Source organism: Cryphonectria parasitica, assembly GCF_011745365.1.
Source record: "Cryphonectria parasitica EP155 unplaced genomic scaffold M406scaffold_5, whole genome shotgun sequence".
Lineage (NCBI taxonomy): Eukaryota > Fungi > Ascomycota > Sordariomycetes > Diaporthales > Cryphonectriaceae > Cryphonectria > Cryphonectria parasitica.
This window is the reverse complement of record NW_024468913.1, coordinates 1,327,725-1,351,579: the sequence shown is the minus strand read 5'-3', so window position 1 is coordinate 1,351,579 and position 23,855 is coordinate 1,327,725. Positions and strand designations below refer to the sequence as shown.

The following is a 23,855-nucleotide window of genomic DNA, read 5'->3' as shown; positions in this document are numbered from 1 at the left end:
GGCGGCTGAGGTGCAGGCTGTGATTTCTGCGGAGCCTGTGATTATTCCTGGGGATTCCTCTTTTGGAGGTTTTGACTGGAATTCTGTAGATGTGGGGAATGCAGTGGTAGATTGGTCTGAATTTTTGAATGAGATGATAAGCTCTAAGCTCCTCTCCGGGCTGGAGCGGTTATCTTAGGTGCTAGCTTTCCTTTTCCAATATTCAGCTACCTTTTCCTGAGCGTTTTTAACATTCTTCCGTGGTTCTCATGAGTTTTCGCTCGCTAGATAATCTTTTCATTTGATAAGATATTCTCTTATATTGTCTATACCTCTATGCTTAAGAATCTTCTCTACCTCATACTCTGATTCATTATTTTCCATTTCTGCTATATTATCTATTAATATTTCCTGTACTGCTAATTTCAGCAGTAAAATATAGAAAACTGAATATATTCTCATCCCATGAGATAATGCTAACTTGTAATTAATCGGAGAAATTTGCTGCAAGATTTTGAATAATTCTAACTTCTTATAATTGAATTTGTTGCTAGATCTGATTGTTTTAATGTTTTTCCGAAGTAGATAGATCTTATCTTCCTTCTGTAGAATTAGTCTCTTAATCCTTTTGGAGTTTGTATATCGTACTATTCATTTCTGAATGAATTGTAGTTCTGATTGGAATTTTTTCTGAACTTTCTTAATCTTCTTAATTCTTTTATCTGCAGCTTTTGTATCTGCTTCCAGCAGTACTTTGTAATAAGCTATTGGATTATATTTATAGAATATAAAGAATAGCGATTTCTTTGTTATGCTTGTATTTGCATTATTATAAGCGAATTGTATAAAAGGCAATAGATTAACTTAATTATTCTGTTTCTAGTTGATATAGTATTGAAGATACTGTTTGATAATCTGATTCATTCTTTCTATCTATTCATCTATTTGCAAGTGAAATGCTGTAGATATTCTATAGTGTATTCCGAGCTGTTTTATAAGCAAAGTTTAAAACTTTGAGTTGAACTTTCTATCTCTATTGGAGATCACTTCTTCTAGCATGCTGTAGTTAGCAATAATTGTTCTGAGAAATGTATATATGAGTTTCTCTGCTATACTGCTTTTCTTATAGGAAAGAAAATAAGCATACTTGCTCAGTTTGCAAACTATTATTAGAATGCTATTATATTGTATCTTAGTTAAAAATTCTTATAAGAAGAATAGCTTGATAATGAAGTTTAAACTAATGGATTGCTAAATAGTTATAAATATTAGTAAGGAATGCAGTAATTCATAAAGCTTGTATCTTTCTGCTTTATTCTTTTTGCAGCTATTGCATTGTTATAAGATGTTTTCAATCCTTTTTCTAAGACTTAGTAGATTTCAATATCTTTTAATGCATTTATAAATTGCTCTAATTCTCTGATATCTGTGTACTAATGTACTGTATATATTCTTAATATAGTTATCTTGTTCATTTGAAATTATCAATTCTGAATCTTTCTCCGAAAGTTTAATTCTGAAGGCAGCATTCAGTTCTCTATATACATTAACAAGATTTCCTAATTTATCTTGAATGAAGATATTCTGCATATCCGAAGAGTCTGCATTTCGATAGTTTAATCTTCTGCTAAGAGTATCTGCTTATTTGTTTTCTAAGCTTTTGCAGTATACAATCTTGAAATTGAACTGTAAGAGAAATTCTGCTTATCTAACTTATTGCTTGTTCAAAATCTTGATTATTATAAATATAGTTAGATTCTTATAATCCAAGTAAACTATAATCGAATATTGTATACTGATAAAGTAGTATTGCTATTTCTCAAAAGCTTTTACTATTGCTATGAATTCCTAATTAGAGATTCTATAATTGATTTCCAAGCTATTCAATTTCTTTGAAAAGTTGCTTATAATTCTTAGATATTCTTAGTTGTTTTGCTAATCAAGTTATTCTCCAAGTATATATTTTAATGCATCAGTCTTTATTTCAAAGGATTTATAAAAATCTGCTTTATATAGAACTAGCTCTAAGGTAATGTGCTTGATAATCTTATTAAAAGCTTCTTATGCTTTGGAGATTTATTTAAAGAGCTGCTTCTTTTTAGTAAGATTTGTAAGAGAGTATGCAATCCGGCTATAGTTTTTAATGAACTGCTTATAAAAGTTAATATATTCGAGAAAAGATCTAATATCTTTAATATTTCTGAGAATTAGCTAATTTCTAACAGCTTCTATCTTATCTTTCTGTAGCTTAATACATTCTAGCTCAATTGTGAATCCGAGATAATCAACTTTTTGTATGTGAAAGTAGCTCTTTGCGAGTTTCATAAGAAGCTTTGCATCCTGAAGCGTTTGCAATACTATTTTCATATATTTCTTGTATTCTTTCAATATTCAAGAGTAAATAAGAATATTATCAAGATAAGCAATGATAAACTGATTCAGATGCTTGTATAGAATATAATTGATTATTTCCTGGAATAAAGCTGAAGCATTTGTTAAACTAAAGAGCATAATCAAATATTTGTAGTATTTATAGCATATTCTAAAAGCAGTTTTTCATTCTTCTTCTTCCTTTACTCTAATCAGATTATAAGCTCCTTTTAGATCTAGAACTGTAAATTATTATACTCCTTGCAGCTTATCTTGTAATTCTTTAATAAGTAATAATGAATATTAGTTCTTAATTGTAATATTATTGAGTTGCTTATAATTAATATATAGCTTGAGCTTACTATTCTTCTTAAATATAAACAGAATAAGATATTCTGCTAGTAATTATAATGATTATATATATTCTTTCTTAAGATTCTTATCGAGATACTTCCTAAGTGTCTCTAGCTATACTTTGTTTAATCTATAAATAGGAAAGAATTTGAGCTGTTTCCCTTCTTGTAGCAGGATCTTGTAGTTATATAAGCTATATTCTAGCAATTTCATATTCAATTCTTTCTGAAGTAGTTTCTTAAACTTATGATATTCTTATAGTATATTCGCGAGTATTAGTTCTAGTTCTTATACTGTTTCTGCTATCTGAAGGAATAGTAGATACTGTTAAGCATACTTCTTTTCGTTTGTTGCTTTTGATAATGTTTTTAAGAGCTTTAAGCGTTTGCTCTAAGCTGAGCTAAGCGCTCAAGAGCCTGATTTCGAGGTTTTTCCTATATAGTTCTATAATCTACATTCTGAAGCTTTTTCCTGTTGCTTCGGGGCGGACCGACTTGCTGAGGATCTCGCTTCTGTTGTTTTGCTAACCTGTTAGCGCTCTAGCACTGTTTAAGTTCGCTTGTTACTAGATTCTTCTTCTTAAATTGTCAGCTCTGCTAACTTAGAGATATATATGAAGTTGTATGAAGCTTCTTTTCCTGAATATTCTTCAATCACTAGCTTCGATCCTACGCTATTAATTGTAACTATCTCTCTGGATATAGCTTGTTCTTATAAGATCTAGCCAGTAGTCCAATTGATTCGAGGATTATGCTTCTTAAGCTATGAAAGTCTTATAATCAGCTTATACTGTACTATATTCGTAATATTAAAGAAAGCTCTAATTATACATCCTTAGATCAAAATAGGTAAATAATTAGTTTTCTTATCAATTATTCCTTGATTATATACAACAGATTATTCTTTTACAGTACTGAGAATGTATGAGCGTTTCTTTCATCTCTATTGTAGTTATATCTGATTAATAATATATGGAGATATAAAGTTTCCCTAAGCGCCACTATTCAATAATATACTATACTTGCATTCTTGAATGTATATATCGAACTTAATATAAGCGTAGTCTGCCTTAAAAGCTCCACATAGGAACTGTTTCAGTCTGATTATCTGCAATCCCTTTACAAGCAATTCTATCCTTTTGAATTTATTAAGAACTGCTTATCCTTCTAAGCTTGCTTCGCTGCTTCTTAAGCAAGCTTCTTAGCTTGCTTTTGCTCATATTATCATTATTCCTGATTTTTCTTCTGTTGATACTAGTTGCAAATCTTATTATTAATATAAATTATGCAGAATATTATTTTGCACTGCTACTACTCTATCTTTTTATTTATGCATTGCATAGAGCAATTATTCGATAGCTTGATGTATACATTGTAGTACTATCTATTAAGAACCTCTCTGAAGCGGAATTCCTATTCTTTAATAGCTTAAAGAATTTATTCTAATTCTCTAACGGAGAACTATTTGTATTGTATCTTTTCCGAAAAGTGCATTCTGCAGCTATAATAGATGCAGGAGATTCATGCTAATTCGTAGTATAGGTTGTGAAATAAGCTGATCTGAGAATTCTCGTCTCCTTATATCTCGATGTTCTGCAAGAGAATGCAGATAAAGAGCTCTTCTAGCTTTATTCTATAAATAAGATATTCAATCTATATTGTTTCCTTATTTTATCTAATGCTGATGGGAAATCTTTCTTTAAGCTTATTGAGCATATTGTTTGCAAGAAGCTTTTGTAAGCTGCTAGATTATTTATTCTAGCTTGATTCTTCTGTTGCTTGAGAAGCGTTCTTTATATTGCTTAGATATTCATACTAGTAGCTAAGAGAATATCATCTCTTATTCATATCTCTGATTATAGTATCTGATACAGATAATGAGGAATAGTGAAGAGCATCATTATTAAGCTCTTCCTTTAGCGCTTGAATGCTTTATTTAGTAATATCAAAGCAGTTCGAATTGTTGCTGCTTGTAATCATGCTGAGCATATACTCTCACTCTGCTATTGCTATCTGCTTATAGCGCCTAGGTTTCTAAGGAAATCATCCTGAATCTTTCTTATTCAAGAGGTATATTAAGCAGTTATTGTTATAATAGAATATTCAGCTAAGACTTTTATAATCAATAGAGTTCAATACTTGCTCCAAGAGAATATTTTTGCTTAGTTGATTGAGTTTCTATTATTAAGCAATATTTATCTAGCATTCCTTCTAAACTAATTACTACTTATTCTTTCAAGATTAATAGCAATTACATATAATATATTCTTATTTATTATAGTTGTAGCAAGTAATACTATTCTTCTTGCTATACTGCTTATTAGCAGTATTAAGTTTTATAGAATCAGTATATATAATACTGCTCTAAGCTGTACTGCTATATCAATCGCTATTCTTGTTTTGGAGTTTCTTGCTTATATTAGCTAGAAACCTTCAAGTTTAGCTTCCTTTCTTTTTGAATTTCTTCATCTATTATTCATATAAACAATTGTTAATACGGATAGCTTGATTAGAGAATATTACAAAGTTCTTTAGCTAATTCTACTTGAAGATTTTATCTTTAATATTATTCTTAAGTTTCTTGTAATAATACTTCATAAGATTCTTATCTTCTTACAGAAGTTGTACTAAAAGTTGTTTGAATCTGATTATATAAGCAGAAGCTAACTTAATCTGCTTGAAATTCATAAGCTGCTGAGCTGTAATGCATTCTTTGTTAGAATTATCAAAGATTTCTTTAAAAGCTTTTTCGAAGCTCTTAAAGAAATCAAATATATTCTTAGTATTCTGAATACATATATTAGAGTTATTCTAATGCTTTAAGTAGTTATATAGAGAAAGCTTATATCAGATAAGAGCATTCTTTTCGAAATGAATCCCTATAAGAATAACTTTCTCAGATTCCTTAATAAATTAAATCTTATAATATAGGAAATATGCTCTGCAGTAGATAAGAAATCTATATAGCATCTTTTGATTGCTATTATATATAGCGAGCTTATTCATCTTATATGCTTTTTCAGCGCTACTAGTAATTGCAGAGATAAACTGCGCCTGCTGAGCTTATTAAGCTAGCTAAGCTTATTAGTTAGCAATAATAGCGCTCTAAGCTTGCTATTATTTATACAGATTCTGAATATGCTAAATAAGCTGATATATCTAATTAATTAGTTCTTTCTAAGTAGAAATGTATAAGAATGAAGAGATTTCTGAAGAAGCTATTGTATTCCGTATTGCTTAAGAGATAATACTGAACTATTCTTGAATAAGAATTGTTAAAATGTAATAAGCACTGCAGCAATCTGAGAATTTCTAAGTATATAAAGAGATTTATGCTAATAAGAGCGATATCAAAGTATCAAATTCTTGAATACGGAATTATATAAGTTCTAATAAGCGATGCAAGTATTTACTGCTTTTGGAGCTACTCAGTATATAAAACTGAATACTTAGATTAATAACTGAAGAACTATCTGAAGGAAATCTATCTAATAGTAAGAAATGTAAATCTTTATATATCTAATTCTTCAGTCCCTTGCTTGCTAGTGATCATCACTGATCATTCCGAATCACTACTGATCACTGAGCGCTGGTGATCACTAGTGATCATTCTATTGTCTGATTGGTTAGCCTGTAACCCTAACCCTGGGTTATGTAATCCTTGTGGATTGTCTGATGTTGAGTTATAATACCTGATTCTTGTTTGCCTGTGATTTGTTTTCGTGACCTGCATGTTGGATGAGTCATAACAACCAGGTATCATGACTCAACATCAGACAACTCACAAGGATTACGTAACCCAGGGTTAGGGTTACAGGCCAACCAATCAGAAGAGCTCACCTGTGCTCACTGAGCCTCAGTGAGCACCACCGAGCAGCAGTGAGCCTCAGTGAGCATCAGCAAGCCACACTGAAGAGCTGAATATATAACCACACATCTATTACCATTAGATAAATCATCATACATAGCTCTTCAGTTGTTAATCTAAATATTCAATCTTCTATACTGAGTAGCTTCAAAAGCAGTGAATATTTGCATTGCTTATCAGAACTTGTACAATTCCATATTAAGAACTTAATACTTCAATACTGCTCTTGTTAGCATAAATCTCTTCATATATTTAGAAATCTTCGAATTGCTACAATACTTATTATATTTTAATAACTCTTATTCAAGAACAGTTCAATATTATCTCTTAAGCAATACGGAATACAATAGCTTCTTTAGGAATCTCTTTATTCTTGCACGCTTCTACTTAGAAAGAACTGATCAACTAGATATACTAGCTTATTCAGCATATTCAGAATCTGCATGAATAATAGCAAGCTTAGAATGCTACTATTGCTAATTAATAAGCTTAGCTAGCTTAACAAGCTTAGCAAGCGCAGTTTATTTCTGCAGTTATTAGCAGTGCTGAAAAGATATATAAGATGAATAAGCTTGCTATATATAATAGCAATTAGAAAATGCTATATAGATTTCTTATCTACTACAGAGCATATTTCTTATATTATATAACTTAGTTTATTATGAAATCTGAAAAGATTATTCTTGCAGAGATTCGTTTCAAAAAGAATATTCTTATCTAGTATAAGCTTTCTCTATACAATCACTTGGAGCATCAGAATAATCCCAACATATATATCCAGAATACTAAGAATATATTCGATTCCTTTAAGAGCTTTGAGAAAGCTTTTAAAGAGATCTTTAGTAATTCTAATAAAGAATGTACTATAGCTTAGCAGCTTATGAATCTCAAGCAGACTAAGTTAGCTTCTGTTTATATAATCAGATTTAAATAATTCTTAATATAATTTCTGTAAGAAGATAAGAATTTTATAGAATATTATTATAAGAAATTCAAGAATAATATTAAAAATAAAATCTCTAAGCAGAATTAGCTAGAAAACTTTGCAATATTCTTTAATCAAGCTATCTGCATTAATAACTATTTATATAAATAATAAGTAGAGAAGTTTAAAAAGGAAGAAAGCTAGATTTGAAAGTTTCTAGCTAATATAAGCAAGAAACTCCAAAATAAGAATAGCAATTAATATAGCAGTATAGCTTAGAGCAGTACTATATATGCTGATTCTATAAAACTCAATACAGCTAATAAGCAGTATAGCAAGAGAAATAATATTACTTGCTATAACTATAATAAATAAGAATATATTGCATACAACTGCTATTAATTTCAGAAGAATAAATAGCAACTAGTTCAGAAAGAATGCTAGATAAATATTGCTTAACAATAGAAACTTAATCAACTAAGCAAAAATACTTTCTTGAAGCAAATATTGAACTCTATTAATTATAGAAATCTCAGCTGAATATTCTGCTATAATAATAACTGCTTAATATATTTCTTAAGTAAGAAAGATTCAGAATGGTTCCCTCAGAAGCCTTAGTGCTGCAGACAAATAGCAATAGTAGAGCGAGGGTATATGCTTAGCATGACTATGAGTAGCAATTCGGATTGCTCTGATATTGCAGAACAGAGCATCTAAGTATTGGAAGAAGGATTTAGCAATAATACTCTTCAACATTCTTTATTATTTATGCTAAGCATTATGATTAGGAATATGAATAAGAAATAATATCCTCTTAGCTATTGATACAAATATCTAAGCAATATAGAGAATGCTTCTCAAGCAACAGAAGGATTAAGCTAGAGTAAATAATTTAGCAGCTTGCAGAAGCTTTCTGCAAATAACATGCTTAACAAGCTTAAAGAAAGATTTCTCTTTAGCATTAAGTAGAACAAGGAAACAATATAGATTGAATATCTTATCTATAAAATAAGGCTAAAAGAGCTCTTTATCTGCATTCTCTTGCAGAATATTGAAATATAAGGAAACGAGAATCCTCGGATCAGCTCACTTTACAATCTACACTACAAACTAGCTTGAATCTCCTGTATCTATCATAGCTGCAGAATACATTTCTCGGAGAAGATGCAATACAAATAGTTTCCCATTAGAGAATCAGAACAAATCCTTCAGGCTATTGAAAAACAGGAACTCTGCTTCAGAAAGATTCTCAATAGATAGCACTACAATGCATATATCAGATTATCAGATAACTATTCCATGCTGTCAGGGCTTGTATGCGCACAAAGGAAATAGGTGGCCCTTGCGACCCCTGGTGGCGGTTCAGGGCTGCTGCGAGGGCTTCGCTCCGAAGCAGCGCTCTCGTACGATGCCGCGTGGCCATCAGGCCATTGTCAGCCCATCTAGTCCAGGCCAATTGTGTACATAAGGGAAAGGGGAACAACAGGTCCAGCAGCGAAAAAGAGGAGGAGGGAGATAGGTTCAGTAGTCCCTTTGAATGAAAGCGTCAACAGAGCGGCTTGGGAGCAGCTCACACCCCTTCACCTCACTTGTGTGCCCTTTTTACCCTGACACATGCAATGCATAAACAAAGAAATAAAATAATAGCAATACAAAATAATACTCTGCATAATTCATATTAATAATAAGATTTGCAATTAGCATTAATAGAAGAAAGACTAGAAATAATAATAATACAGGCAAAGGCAAGCTAAGAAGCTTGCTTAAGAAGCAGCGAAGCAGGCTTAGAAGAACAAGCAGTTCTCAATAAACTCAAAAGAATAGAATTGCTTATAAAGAAACTGCAGACAATTAGGCTAGAACAGTTCTTATATAAAGCTTCTAGAACAGATTATGCTCATATTAAGTTCGATATATATATTCAAGAATATAAATACAGCGCACTATTAAACAGTAGCGCTCAAGGAAACTTTATATTCTTATATATCATTAATCAGGTATAACTACAATGGAGATAGAAGAGATGCTTATACATTCTCAGCACTGTAAAAGAACAATCTGTTACATACAACTAAGAAGTAATCAATAAGAAAACTGATTATCTACCTATCTTAATTCAAGAATGTATAATCAGAGCTTCTTTTGATATCATGAATACAGCATAGTATAAGCTGATTATGAAGCTTCTATAGCTTAAAGAGCACAATTCTTGAATCGATTGAACTACTAGCTAGCTCTTATAGAAATAAGCTGTATCCAGAGAGATAGTTGCAATCAATAGCGCAGAATCGAAGCTAGTGATTGAAGAATACTCAGAAAAAGAAGCTTCATATGATTTCATACATATTTCCAAGTCAGCAGAACTAATAGTTCAAGGAGAAGGATCTAGTAATAAGCAAACTCAAACAGTGCTAGAGTGCTAACAGGTTAGCAAAATAACAAAAGCAAGGCTCTTAGCAAGTTGGTTCGCTTCAGAGCAATAAGGAAAAGCTTTAGAATGTGGATTGTAGATTGTTATAACTCATTCAACATGCAGGTCACAAAACAGATCACAAGTAACAGAAACCAGGTATCAAGGACTTAACATTCTAACAAAATACTAATTACATAACCCAGGGTTAGAGTTATAAGCACAGCTAATCAGGAAGAATAGCTTCGAATATATGCTATTCAGAGCTAGCAGAATAACTTGAATATGTTGCTATTCAACATATTCATACTAAAGAGCTAAATATATAAGAACACATTTATTACCATTAAATAGATTCAGTATATAGCTCTTCAGTTGTTAATCTAAGTATTAGATTACTCTTTACTCTGATAGCTCCAAAGGCAGTAAATACTTGCATTGCTTACTGAGACTTGTATAGTTCCGTATTCAGAAACTTAGCACTTTAATACTGCTCTTATTAGCATAAATCCCTTTGTATACTTAGGAATCTTCGGATTGCTACAATACTTATTACATTTTAACAATTCTTGTTCAAGAACGGTTCAGTATTATCTCTTGAGCAATACGGAATACAATAGCTTCTCTAGAAATCTCTTCGTTCTTGCACGCTCCTATTCAGAAAGAACTAATTAACTAGATATATCAGCTTACTCAGCGTATCCAGGATCTATGCGAATAACAGCAGGCTTAGAGCGCTATCATCGCTAACTAACAGGCTCAGCTAGCTCAATAAGCTCAGCAGGCGCAGTCTATCTCTGCAATCACCAGTAGCGCTGGAAAAGTATACAAGATGAATAAGCTCGCTATGTATAATAGCAATCAAAAAATGCTGCATAGATTCCTTATCTACTGCAGAGCGTATTTCCTGTATTATAAAACTCAGTTTACTAAGAAATCTAAGAAAGTTATTCTTGCAGGAACTCGTTTCGAAAAGAATGCTCTTATCTGATACAAGCTTTCTTTATGCAATTACTTGAAGCATTAGAATAGCTTTAATGCACATATCCAAGATACTAAGAACATATTTGATTCTTTTAAAAGCTTTGAGAAAGCTTTCAAAAAGATTTTTAGTAATCTTAACGAAGAATGTATTACAGCTCAGTAGCTCATAGATTTCAGATAAATTAAGTTAGCTTCAGCTTATATAATCAGATTTAAGCAGCTCTTAGCAAGATTTCCATGGGAAAATAAGAATCTTATGAAATATTATTATAAGAAGCTTAAGAATAATATTAAGAATAAGATCTTCAAGCAGGATTAGCTAGAGAACTTTGCAATATTCTCTAACCAAGCAATCTGCATTAATAACTGTTTATATGAATAATAAATAGAGAAGTTCAAGAAGAAAGGAAGCTAGACTTGAAAGTTTCCAGCTAATATAAGCAAGAAACTCCAAAATAAGAATAGCGATTGATATAGCAGTATAGTTCAGAGCAGTACTATGCATGCTGATCTCATAGAACTCAATACAGCTAATAAGCAGCATAGCAAGAAGAATAGCATTACTTGCTATAATTGCAACAAACAAGAATACATTGCACATAATTGCTATTAATTCTAAAAGAACAAATAGCAATTAGTTCAGAAAGAATGCTAGATAAATGTTGCTTAATAACAGAAATCCAATCAACTAAGCAAAAATACTCTCTCGGAGCAAGTATTGAATTCTATTGATTATAGAAGTTTCAGCTAAATATTCTGTTATAATAATAACTGCTTAATATATTTCTTGAGTAAGAAAGATTCAGAATGGTTCTCTCAGAAATCTAAGCGCTGCAGACAAATAGCAATAGCAGGATGAGGATGTATGCTCAGCATTCCTATAAGTAGCAACTTGGATTGCTCTGATATTATAAAATAGAGCATTCAGATATTGAAAGAAAAGCTTAATAATAATACTCTTCAATGTTTTTCATTGCTTATACTAAGCACTATAATTAGGAATATGAATAAGGAATAATACTCTCTTAGCTACTGATATAAATATCTAAACAATATAGAGAATGCTTCTCAAGCAATAGAAGAATCAAGCTAGAGCAAACAATCTAGCAGCTTGCAGAAGCTTCCTGCAAACAATATACTTAACAAGCTTACAGAAAGATTTCCTTCTAGCATTGAGTAGAATAAGGAAACAATATAAGTTAAATATTTCGTTTATAAGATAGAGCTAGAAAAGCTCTTCATCTGCATTCCCTTGCAAAACATTGAAATATAAGAAGATAAGGATTCTCGGATTAGCTTACTTTACAATCTATATTACAAATTAGCTTAGATTTCCTATATCTATTATAGCTGTAGAATGTATTTCTTAGACAAGATGCAATACGAATAGTTCTCTATTAGAGAACTAAAATAAATTCTTTAAGCTGTTGAAGAATAGGAATTCTGCTTCAGAGAGATTCTCGATAGATAGCATTACAATATATATATCGGATTATCAGATAACTGCTCTATGCAATATATAAATAAGGAAATAAAGTAGTAGCAGTGCAAGATAATACTCTGTATGATTTATATTAATAACAAAGTTTGTAACTAGCATTAATAGAAGAAAGACTAGGAATAATAATAATACAAGCAAAAGCAAGCTAAGAAGCTTGCTTAGGAAGCAGCAAAGCAGGCTTAGAAGAACAGATAGTTCTTGATGAATTCAAAAGAATAGAATTGCTTATAAAGGAACTGCAGATGATTAGACTGAAATAGTTTCTATATGAAGCTTTCAAGACAAATTATGCTTATATCAAGTTTAATATATACATTCAAGGATACAAATACAGTGCACTATTGAATAGTAGCATTCAGAGAAACTTTATATTCCTATGCATTATTAATCAGATATGACTACAATGGAAATAGAAGAAGCGCTCATATATCCTCAGCATTGTAAAAGAATAATCTATTGCATACAATCAAAGAGTAATCAATAAGGAAACTGATTATCTATTTATCTTGATCTAAGAATATATAATCAGAGCTTTCTTTGATATCACAGATATAGTATAGCATAAGCTAATTATGAAGCTTCTATAGCTCAAGAAGCACAATTCTCGAATTGATTGAACTACTAGCTAGATCTTATAGGAACAAGCTGTATTCAGAGAGATAATTACAATCAATAGCACAGAATTGAAGCTAGTGATTGAAGAATACTTAGGAAAAGAAGCTTTATACAACTTTATACATATCTTTAAGTTAGCAGAGCTGGCAGTTCAAGAAGAAGAATCTAGTAATAAGCGAATCCAAATAATGCTAGAGCGCTAATAGATTAGCAAAACAACGGAAGCAAGATTCTCAGCAAGTTAATTCGCTCCGGAGCGATAAGAAAAAGCTTCAGAATGTAGATTGTGGAACTATACAGGAAAAACTTCGAAACTAAGCTCTCGAGCACTCGCTCCAGCCTGGAGCGAACGCTCAAGGCTCTCGAAAATGCTATCAGAAAAGAAGCATGCTTAACAGTACCTACTATTCCTCCAGATAGCAGAAACAGCATAAGAACCAGAACCAATACTTGCAAATATACTACAAGAATATTATAAGTTCGAGAAACTATTCTAGAAAGAATTGGATATAAGATTATCAGAATATAGTTCATACAATTACAAGATTCTGCTACAAGAAGAAAAATAACTCAAATTCTTCCCTATTTACAAACTAAACAAAGTATAGCTAGAAGCACTTAGGAAGTATCTTAATAAGAATCTTAAAAAAGAATATATATAATTATTGTAATTATTAGCAGAATATCTCATTCTATTTATATTCAAAAAGAATAGCAAGCTCAGGCTATATATTGATTATAAGCAATTCAATGATATTATAATCAAGAATTAATATTTATTGCTACTTATTAAGAAATTATGAAATAGATTACAAGAAGTACAGTAGTTCATAGTTCTGAATCTAAAAGGAGCTTATAACTTAATTAGAGTAAAGAAAGAAGAAGAATGGAAAACTGCTTTCAGAATATGCTATAAATACTACAAATATTTGATTATGCTCTTTAGTTTAACGAATACTCCAGCTTCGTTCCAGAAGATAATTAATTACATTTTATGCAAGCATCTGAATCAGTTTATCATTATCTATCTTAATAATATTCTGATTTACTCTCAGATATTGGAAGAATACAAGAAATACGTAGAAACAGTATTGCAAATGCTTCAGAATACAAAGCTTCTTATAAAACCTACAAAAAGCTACTTTTATATACAAAAAGTTAACTATCTCAGATTTACAATTAAGCTAGAATGCATCAAGCTACAGAAGGATAAGATAGAAGCTATCAGAAACTAGCTAATTCCCAAAAACGTTAGAGATATTAAATCTTTCCTTGAATATATCAACTTCTATAAGCAGTTCATCAAGAACTACAGCTGAATTGTATACCTTCTTACAAATCTTATCAAAAAGAATCAACTCTTCGAATAAACCTCCAGAGCACAGAAAGCTTTTAATGAAATTATTAAATATATCATTTCAGAGCTAATTCTGTATAAAGCAGATCCTTACAAACCCTTTGAAGTTAAAACCAATACATCAGAATATATACTTGGGAAACAACTTAGCTAGCGAGATAATTAAGAGCATCTAAGAATTATAAGCAACTTCTCAAAGAAGTTGAATAGCTTAGAAATCAATTACAGAATTCCTAATCAGGAATTTATAGCAATAGTAAAAGCCTTCGAGAAGTAGCAATACTATCTTATTAGCATACAATACTCGATTATAATTCATTTGAATTACAAGAATCTAACTACATTCATAACAACTAAGATTTTAAATAAGCAACAAATTAGATAAGCAGAATTCCTCTTACAATTCAATTTTAAGATTATATACTGCAAAAGCTTAGAGAACAGATAAGCAGATGCTTTCAGCAGAAGATCAGACCATCGAAATGCAGATTCTTCGGATATATAGAATATCTTCGCTCAAGATGAATCAGAAAACCTTATCAATATGTACAAAGAACTGAATGCTGCTCTTAGAATCGGATTCTTGGAAAAAGATTCAGAATTAATAATTCCAGATGAATAAGATAGCTATATCAGAGATATATATAGTATATCAGCATATAAATATCAAGAAATTAAAGCAATCTATAAATGCATTAAGAGATACTAAAATCTATCAAGCTTTAGAAAAAGAATTAAGAATATCCTACAATAATGCAATAGCTACAAGAAGAATAAAGCAGAAAAATATAAGCTTTACAAACTACTATACCCCTTACTAATACTTACAACTATTTAGCAATTCATCAGTCTAAACTTTATTATTAAGCTATCTTTCTTACAAGAACTCTTAACTAAGATACAATATAATAGCATCTTAGTAATGATTTGCAAACTGAGCAAGTATACTTATTTTCTCTTCTATAAGGAAAGCAATATAGCAGAAGAACTTGCATATATATTTCTTAGAATAATCATTGCTAACTACAGCATATTAGAAGAAGTAATCTCTAATAGAAACAGAAAGTTCAATTCAAAGTTTTGAACTTTACTTATAAAATAGCTTGAAATATATTACAGAATATTCATAGCATTCTATCTGCAAATAGATAAACAGATAGAAAGAATGAATCAGATTATTAAACAATATCTTCAATACTATATTAATCAGAAACAGAATAATTGGATTAATCTGTTACCTCTTATACAGTTTGCTTATAATAGCATAAATATAAGCATAATAAAGAAATCATTATTCTTTATACTCTACAGATATAATCCAACAGCTTATTACGAAGCATTACTGGAAGCAGATGCAGAAGCTGTGAATAAAAGGATTAAAAAGATTAAGAAAGTTCAGAAGAAACTCTGATCAGAACTACGATTCATCCAGAAACGAATATTACAATATGCAAACTCTAAGAGAATTGAGAAACTAATTCTGCAAAAGGGAGATAAGATTTATCTACTTCGGAAAAATATTAAAATAACTAGATTCAGCAATAAGCTTAATTATAAGAAGTTAGAATTATTCAAAATCTTGCAATAGATTTCTCTGATTAACTATGAGTTAGTACTACTTTATGGAATAAGAATATATTCAGTTTTCCATATCTTACTGCTAGAATCAGCAGCACAGGAAATATTAGCGAATAATATAGCAGAAGTAGAAAATAACAAATCAGAGTATAAGGTGGAAAAGATTCTCAAGCATAGAAGCATGAATAGCATGAGGGAATACCTTATCAAATGAAAGAATTACTTAACGAGCGAAAATTCATGGGAACTACAGAAAAACATTAAGAATGCTCAAGAAAGAGTAGCTGAATATTGGAAAAGAAAAGCTAGCACCTAAGACAATCGCTCCACCCCGGAGCAAAACTCAGAAGCCTCGGAAATCTCACTCTCCAGGAAACCCAACTAATCCATCACTGCATTCCTCACATCCACAGAATTCCAGTCAAAACCCTCAAAAGAAGAATCTCCAGCAACTACAGCAGATTTCTCTGCAACTACAGAACAAACCCCAGCAACAACGCAAGCTCACTCCTTCTCAGCTTTCTTACATTCCAACTTCTCTATACTGGAAAGGCCTCAATAAATAGCTTTCATTATCCTCTTAAACTACAAACGCTTCTGCTTCTGCAAACATTCTATCTCTGCAGCAGCATTGTGCAGCTGCTTCTTAGCACTCTCGAGTTGGTTCTCCAGGCATTAGTGTTGAATGCTTATCCAACGAATTTCCGCTGCACTCAATCCTTGAATATTATACTAAGAGCAATCCAGGCAGATATATTCAGCATAGCAAGAGGAATTCTCGATGGAGACTTGATAAGACTGAATACTACAATTCTTATAGAAGGAACAAGAAGGCATAGTAATAGCATTTTGAAGAATTAAGGAAAGAAGAGAATTCTTTTGTTTAGTCTTCTCAGTACGAGAACGAGATTTGTTAATTCTGTTCAACATCTTGATTAGAAAGGCAAGATCACGAATATGAAAACTTGCTAGAATACTTATAGAAGATTATTAGAAATAATGACTAATAGAAGGGAGATGATATTATAATCTATTCAACATGCAGGTTACAAAACAGATTACAAGTAACAGAGATCAGATATTAAGAACTTAATATCCTAACAAAATACTAATTATATAATCCAGGATTAGGATTATGAGCACAGTTAATCAGGAAGAATAGCTTCGAATATATGCTATTCAGAGCTAGCAGAATAATTTGAATATGTTGCTATTCAACATATTCATACTAAAGAGCTGAATATATAAGAATATATTCATTATCATTAGATAGATTCAGTACATAGCTCTTCAGTTGTCAATCTAAGTATCAGATTACTCTCTACTCTGATAGCTCCAAAGGCAGTGAATACTTGCATTGCTTACTGAGACTTGTACAGTTCCGTATTCAGAGACTTGGCACTTTGATACCGCTCTTGTTAGCATAAACCCCTTTGTGTACTTAGGAATCTTCGGATTGCTGCAGTGCTCATTACATAGATCTATACGGGAAAAACCTCGAAATCAGGCCCTTAAGCACTCGGTTCAGCTCGGAGCGAATGCTTAAAGCTCTCAAAAACGCTACCAAAAACAACAAATGAAAAGAAGTATGCTTAACAATACCTACTATTTCTCCAGATAGCAGAAACAGTATAAGGATTGGAACTAATACTTGCGAACATACTACGAGAATATTACAAATTCAAGAAACTATTCTAGGAAGAATTGAATACAGGATTATCAGAATATAGCTTATACAACTACGAAATCCTGCTATAAGAAGAGAAATAGCTCAAATTCTTTCCTATCTATAGATTAGACAAGATATAGCTAGAAGCACTTCGAGAGTATCTTAACAAAAATCTTAAGAAAGAATATATATAATTATTGCAATTACTAGCAGAATATCTCATTTTGTTTGTATCTAAGAAAAATAGCAAGCTTAAGCTATATATTAATTATAAGCAACTCAATAATATTACAATCAAGAACTGATATCTGTTGCTATTTATTAAGGAATTATGAGATAGATTGTAAGGAGTATAATAGTTTACAATTCTGAATCTGAAAGAAGCTTATAATCTAATTAGAATAAAGAAAGAAGAAGAATGGAAAACTGCTTTCAGAATATGCTATGAATACTGAACCAGAACTAGGGCGCCGTCGCCCTCGAAAGAAAAAGGGACAAACAGCTGCCGAAGCAATGGGCAAGGGCTCATGCAACCCAAGCGTGCCTGTACAGATGAGGACAGCAAACTAAGGCCACACGGGCACAAGAACAGGGTGAAAAACCTGTCTTAGACCTGTCCAAGGGGTTCAAAAATTGAAAAGAAGAGAAAAGGATGCTTGATTGTTGCTTATAGCTAAAGAATTTGAAAAGTGGGTGGTATCCTTTATATGTATGAGGACCCTTGACCCACTGTACTCCATGTCCCACGGACTACCACCCTGGCCACCACAACAGTCCTCCCCCAGCAACTTTCTTCCAAAGTTGCGACAAGTCCAATGGTGTGCCAGGTCTGGTCAGATAGAAAGGAAAAGAAAGAACTAAAGAATCCATCGCAAGCTGTCGAAGGAAGCACTGCAACCCAAACCATTTCGCAATCCGACCTCTGCACCCAGTTTGATTGTCTGAGTCCTCACTCAAGTCAACGCAGTATTACCAATATCCGCCCATGATCTGTTTGCAGCGCGGGCGCAATCTGGATACATCCTAATGTCGACCTTCCCTTCGTCCCTGTCTGTTCTCGAACTCCGCCCGGGCAGCAGCAGTAGCAGTGGCCCTCTCTCTATTCTGAACCACCGTCCGTTCAATCCTTTCACAGTCTGCTCTCCACACATCCATCCTGATAGCATGCTCGAATCCTGTCCAATTCTCAAGACCTACTGAGGGTCTGACAGGAGCAAGACTATGGAGCTCACTCCACAAAGGCACATGAGGTTGCCGAGGTCTGTCAGGAAGATTAGAACGCATGATATTGCTGCTTCTCAATCTTCGGTGCAATGGAACATCAGTAGTCTGACCAGGCCTGGCCGTTTGCTGCATTGACAGCTGGATTGTTGCTCCTGGACCGGCTGGCGATCTTCGAGGTGAGCTGGCATAGGGGTCGGAAGGAGTTCTTTTAGGTTGCGGCGTTCTTCAACGCTTTGCATTTTCATGCCTTGCATTCCAATACATTGCGTTTCTGCAGCTGCGGTCTTCATAGTGAAATGGTCTCAGAGCTGGTCAACATGCTCTGTACCGGGTGCTTTTAAAATTTGGGTGATTTTATAGTATTCTGTAGTGGGTGGTAGCAGACGACACTTCGTCCCTCCTCCCCCAGCAAAACACACGAGATAACATAGGAAAGACAAAAGGAAAACGTGTTTTGCGAACCAAAGGAAATATGGATAGAAAGAAATCAGCCTCCCCCACGAGCCAAGAAGGCAGACTTGGTCGGAATTGTTATAAACATCCCGCTTCTATCCGCTTTCTCCTGTTCTCGCTTCTCTTTCTCCCTTGCCCGTGTAAGACGTCCGTCGTCTCCACCATTATTTTCTTCCCTGACATTATCATCGGTCTCGGTTGTCAGATCTATGTCTCCTGGGTTTGGACTTGGTTGACCAGGTATAGGATCATGGCCAATGATATCTGGGACCCAGAATGTAGTGTCGTCGCTCATGTCCATCTCCCGAACCTCGAGGGTGTTGTTGTCTGGTTCACCCCGCCAAGGAGCTCGCATAAGCAGTGCTCATCTGCAAAGAGTTTGTGCTCCCTTGAAGGGGATTCCTTGCAGAGATGGTTTGGGGGCGCCTGATCAGCTGTGAGATCTCCCGCAGAGCCTTGGTCTGATCGTATGAGACATCCCGGGTTTGTCTGAGAGTCTCAGATTGCAGTCTCAAAGAGTGAGCCATTGCAATCTGATCGATGCGAAGTTGCTCCATCAGAGATGCCAAGTGGTTCAACCCCTGCTCGGGCTTCTGGACAGATTCGGGCTTCAGGATCTGTTTAGTTGCTTCAGGCTGGCCTTGCCATTCGCCGGTTGAGTGCTGAGGAGGTTGGTAGTGCAATGGTCCCCCCAGTTTGCCCAACCTGAGCTGGCGGGTGATTGGGGAAACCATGAGTCGGCTGAGAAACAAGCACAGGTCGCGCCTGGTCAGGAATCGGTTGAGGTGGTGGCACCAAAGGAGCTTGGAATTGCGCCTGCTGATGGAGTTGAGGATTTGCAGCGCCAGATGCAAGCTAGTCTTGAGTCTCCTCCTTCTCAGCGGTAATACCGTGGTCAGCTCGAAGACGCTTGATCCAAGTCGAGAGGAGTTTCATCCAAGCCTCAGCAATAGGCTGAGTATCCCTGATCTTGAGACGGGTAAGAGCGTTGTTATAGTCAACAACGAATGACCACAAGCTCGCAGCATCAGTAATGAAACGGTTGTTGATGATGTTCAGCCGCTCCTGCTCAGGTGTGTATGCTTGGAGATGATCCCAGGGCTGATATGCAACCAACAGTCGGTCCTTCTGTTCGCCCCATGTCTTGGCACTCGTGGTATATCTCTCTACTTTCCCAGCAACGACTGCATCTGAACAGAAGCCTTTCATGAAGTTGAGCGCCTGAGTGTCGTCAATGCCTTTGATTTGACGCCACCAGTCGAAACGCTTCAGCCATGATGAGACTTCCATCCGAGAAAACAGTGTCAAGCTGCCACCAGCGAGTTCGCTATGGGAAGGGAACCGGAAGTTAGATCCATACTGTCCACTCGCAGAGGAACCAAACGAGCTCGGGGTTGGGTCAGGAGACTTGTCAGATGAAGAAGCTATCCTTTTTCCTGGTTGTCGCTTCCCTCGATGTTTCTTTGGCTTTCTGGTTCGAGATCCTTGAGTTGAGGGCGCCACAGCCGGAATGCCTTCCGTATCCTGCGGAAGACAATACTGTGGAGGTCGAGGGGGTTCAGGTGCTTGAGGGAGGTTCAGTCTGTGAGTGGAGCGTGCATGAGGTCTGTCTTGTGATGAACAACAAGGGATTGAGTTGGCTGTTCTGTGCTGCACTGGGATTTCCTTTATCAATAGTCCTGCCAACCAATGGAGGCATTTCTGACCAGGTGTAAGGCGTCGATTAAAGTTCGACATCGGATGATGTCGTCGTAATCCTCGACCTCTATTCCTCGTGTGCACTGACGGTTCCTCATCTTCACCTCCCTGTGTCCTTCGCTTTTGGGATAATGCAACCAGCAAGCTTTTGATCCAAAGGATCAATGTGGCCAGACGTGTCCAGGTAGAGCGTGCTGATCGGACCATCGCAAGGAGCACAGACCTTGTTAACCATGCCACTTTTCTCCACAGAGTACCATCCACCAAAAGCATCCCACTCTGTAATTTAACCATGGACCCACATCCGACATGGTTAAACTTTCCGCCGCAGCCTGTACAGGTCTGAGCTGTATCAGCTTCTGTGTAGGATCGTTGATTGATGTGGGAAATGTTGGAAAAAGGAATTCGTTTCTTCGTAATATTGGCCCGCGGGCTCAACGCATCGTTCACCAGCCCACGACCAGAACTCACACCACTCCTCCTCTGTCCACCCATCTCCCCTTTACGAGAGGTCTCAGGCATGACCCAGAGTCCAGACATGATGCACAGCCTGTCGTGTAAGCGTGATAGATAAAGGAAAATAAAAGAGCTCAGCAGGGAAAAAGAGTGCGCCCGTCCATAGGGTAAACTTGCTGCTCTTACTGATCCTCACGAACTGTGACGCAAACAGCCCTGAGCTACCAGCCTGAACAGCTAAGTCCACACTCACCGCACCATTGAACCAGAACTAGGGCGCCGTCGCCCTCGAAAGAAAAAGGGACAAACAGCTGCCGAAGCAATGGGCAAGGGCTCATGCAACCCAAGCGTGCCTGTACAGATGAGGACAGCAAACTAAGGCCACACGGGCACAAGAACAGGGTGAAAAACCTGTCTTAGACCTGTCCAAGGGGTTCAAAAATTGAAAAGAAGAGAAAAGGATGCTTGATTGTTGCTTATAGCTAAAGAATTTGAAAAGTGGGTGGTATCCTTTATATGTATGAGGACCCTTGACCCACTGTACTCCATGTCCCACGGACTACCACCCTGGCCACCACAACAATACTACAAATATTTGATTATGCTCTTTGATTTAACAAATGCTTCAGCTTTGTTTCAGGAAATGATTAATTATATTCTATGCAAGCATCTGAATTAGTTCATTATTGCTTATCTTAATAACATTCTTATCTATTCTCGAATACTTGAAGAATATAAGAAATATGTGGAAATAGTATTGCAAATACTCCAAGATGCAAAACTCCTTATGAAATCCGCAAAGAATTACTTTTATATACAAAAGATTGATTATCTTGGATTTACAATTAAGCTAGGATGCATTAAGCTACAGAAAGATAAGATAGAAGCTATTAGAAATTAGCTAGTTCTTAGAAATATTAGAAATATTAGATTTTTTCTCAGATATATTAACTTCTATAAACAGTTCATTAAGAACTACAGCTGGATTGCATATTCTTTTACAAATCTTACTAAAAAAGAACAGCTTTTCAAATGAATCTCTATATTATGACTCATCCAACATGCAGGTCACAGAACAGATCACGAGTAACAGGGACCAGGTGTCAAGGACTTAACATCCTGACAAAGCACTGATTACATAACTCAGGGTTAGGGTTATGAGCACAGCTAATCAGAAAGGATAGCTTCGAATATATGCTATCCAGAGCTAGCAGAATAACTTGGATATGTTGCTATTTAACATATCCATACTGAAGAGCTGGATATATAAGAACACATTCATTACTATTAGATAGATTTAGTATATAGCTCTTCAGTTATCAATCTAAGTATTCAGTTTCATACACTGAGTAGCTCTAAAGGCAGTGAATACTTGCATCGCTTATTAGGACTTGTACAGTTCTGTATTCAAGAACTTAATACTTTGATACCGCTCTTGTTAGCATAAACCTCTCATATACTTAGAAATCTTCGGATTACTGCAATGCTTATTATATTTTAACAATTCTTATTCAAGAACAGTTCAGTATTACCTCTTGAGCAATACGGAATACAATAGCTTCTTCAGGAATCTCTTTATCCTTGCACGCTCCTACTCAGGAAGAACTGATTAATCAGATATACTAGCTCATTCAGCATATTCAGAACCTATACAAACAATAGCAGGCTCAGAGCGCTACCATCGCCAACTAACAGGCTTAGCTAGCTCAGCAAGCTTAGCTAGCCCAACAGGCTCAGCAGGCGCAGTTCACCCCTGCAACCACTAGTAGCGCTGGAAAAGCGTATAAGATGAATAAGCTTGCTATATATAACAGCAATCAGAAAACGCTGCATAGATTCCTTACTTACTGCAGAGCATATTTCCTGCATCATAAGACTCAGTTTACTAAGAAATCTGAGAAAGTTATCCTTATAGAAACTTGTTTCAAAAAGAATGCTCTTATCTAATACAAGCCTTCTCTATACAACCACTTAGAGCATCAGAACAATTCCAATGCATATATTTAGAATACTAAGAATATATTTAATTCTTTTGAAAACTTTAAGAAAGCTTTCAAGAAAATCTTTAGTAATCCTAACAAAGAATGCATTATAGCTTAGCAGCTTATGAATCTCAAGCAGACTAAGTTAGCTTCTGCTTATATAGTTAGATTTAAGCAACTCTCAGTGCAATTCCTGTGAGAAGATAAGAATCTCATGAAGTACTATTACAAGGAACTCAAGAATGATATTAAGAATGAAATCTCCAAGCAGAATTAGCTGGAGAACTTTGCAATATTCTCCAATCAAGCTATCTGCATTAACAACTATCTGTATGAACAATAGATGAAGAAGTTCAAGAAGGGAGGAAGCTAGACTTGGAGATTTCCAGCTAATACAAGCAAGAAACTTTAGAATAAGAATAGCAATCAATAT

At 34.5% G+C, this 23,855-nt stretch overlaps 2 protein-coding genes across 2 annotated transcripts; both read right to left on the bottom strand.

The window, feature by feature from the left end:
* Positions 1-16,672: 16,672 nt before the first annotated feature.
* Positions 16,673-16,870, bottom strand: M406DRAFT_259116 (uncharacterized protein; the record flags this gene model as incomplete). Its single annotated transcript, XM_040917279.1, has 1 exon — positions 16,673-16,870. The coding sequence occupies one exon, from the start codon at positions 16,868-16,870 to the stop codon at positions 16,673-16,675; it is 198 nt and encodes a 65-aa protein (XP_040775402.1).
* A 1,374-nt stretch (positions 16,871-18,244) lies between these two features.
* Positions 18,245-20,890, bottom strand: M406DRAFT_322606 (uncharacterized protein). The gene has a single exon (XM_040919662.1). It carries the CDS (start codon positions 20,574-20,576, stop codon positions 20,142-20,144), a length of 435 nt encoding a protein of 144 aa, XP_040775401.1. The 5' UTR covers positions 20,577-20,890; the 3' UTR covers positions 18,245-20,141.
* Positions 20,891-23,855: the final 2,965 nt, after the last annotated feature.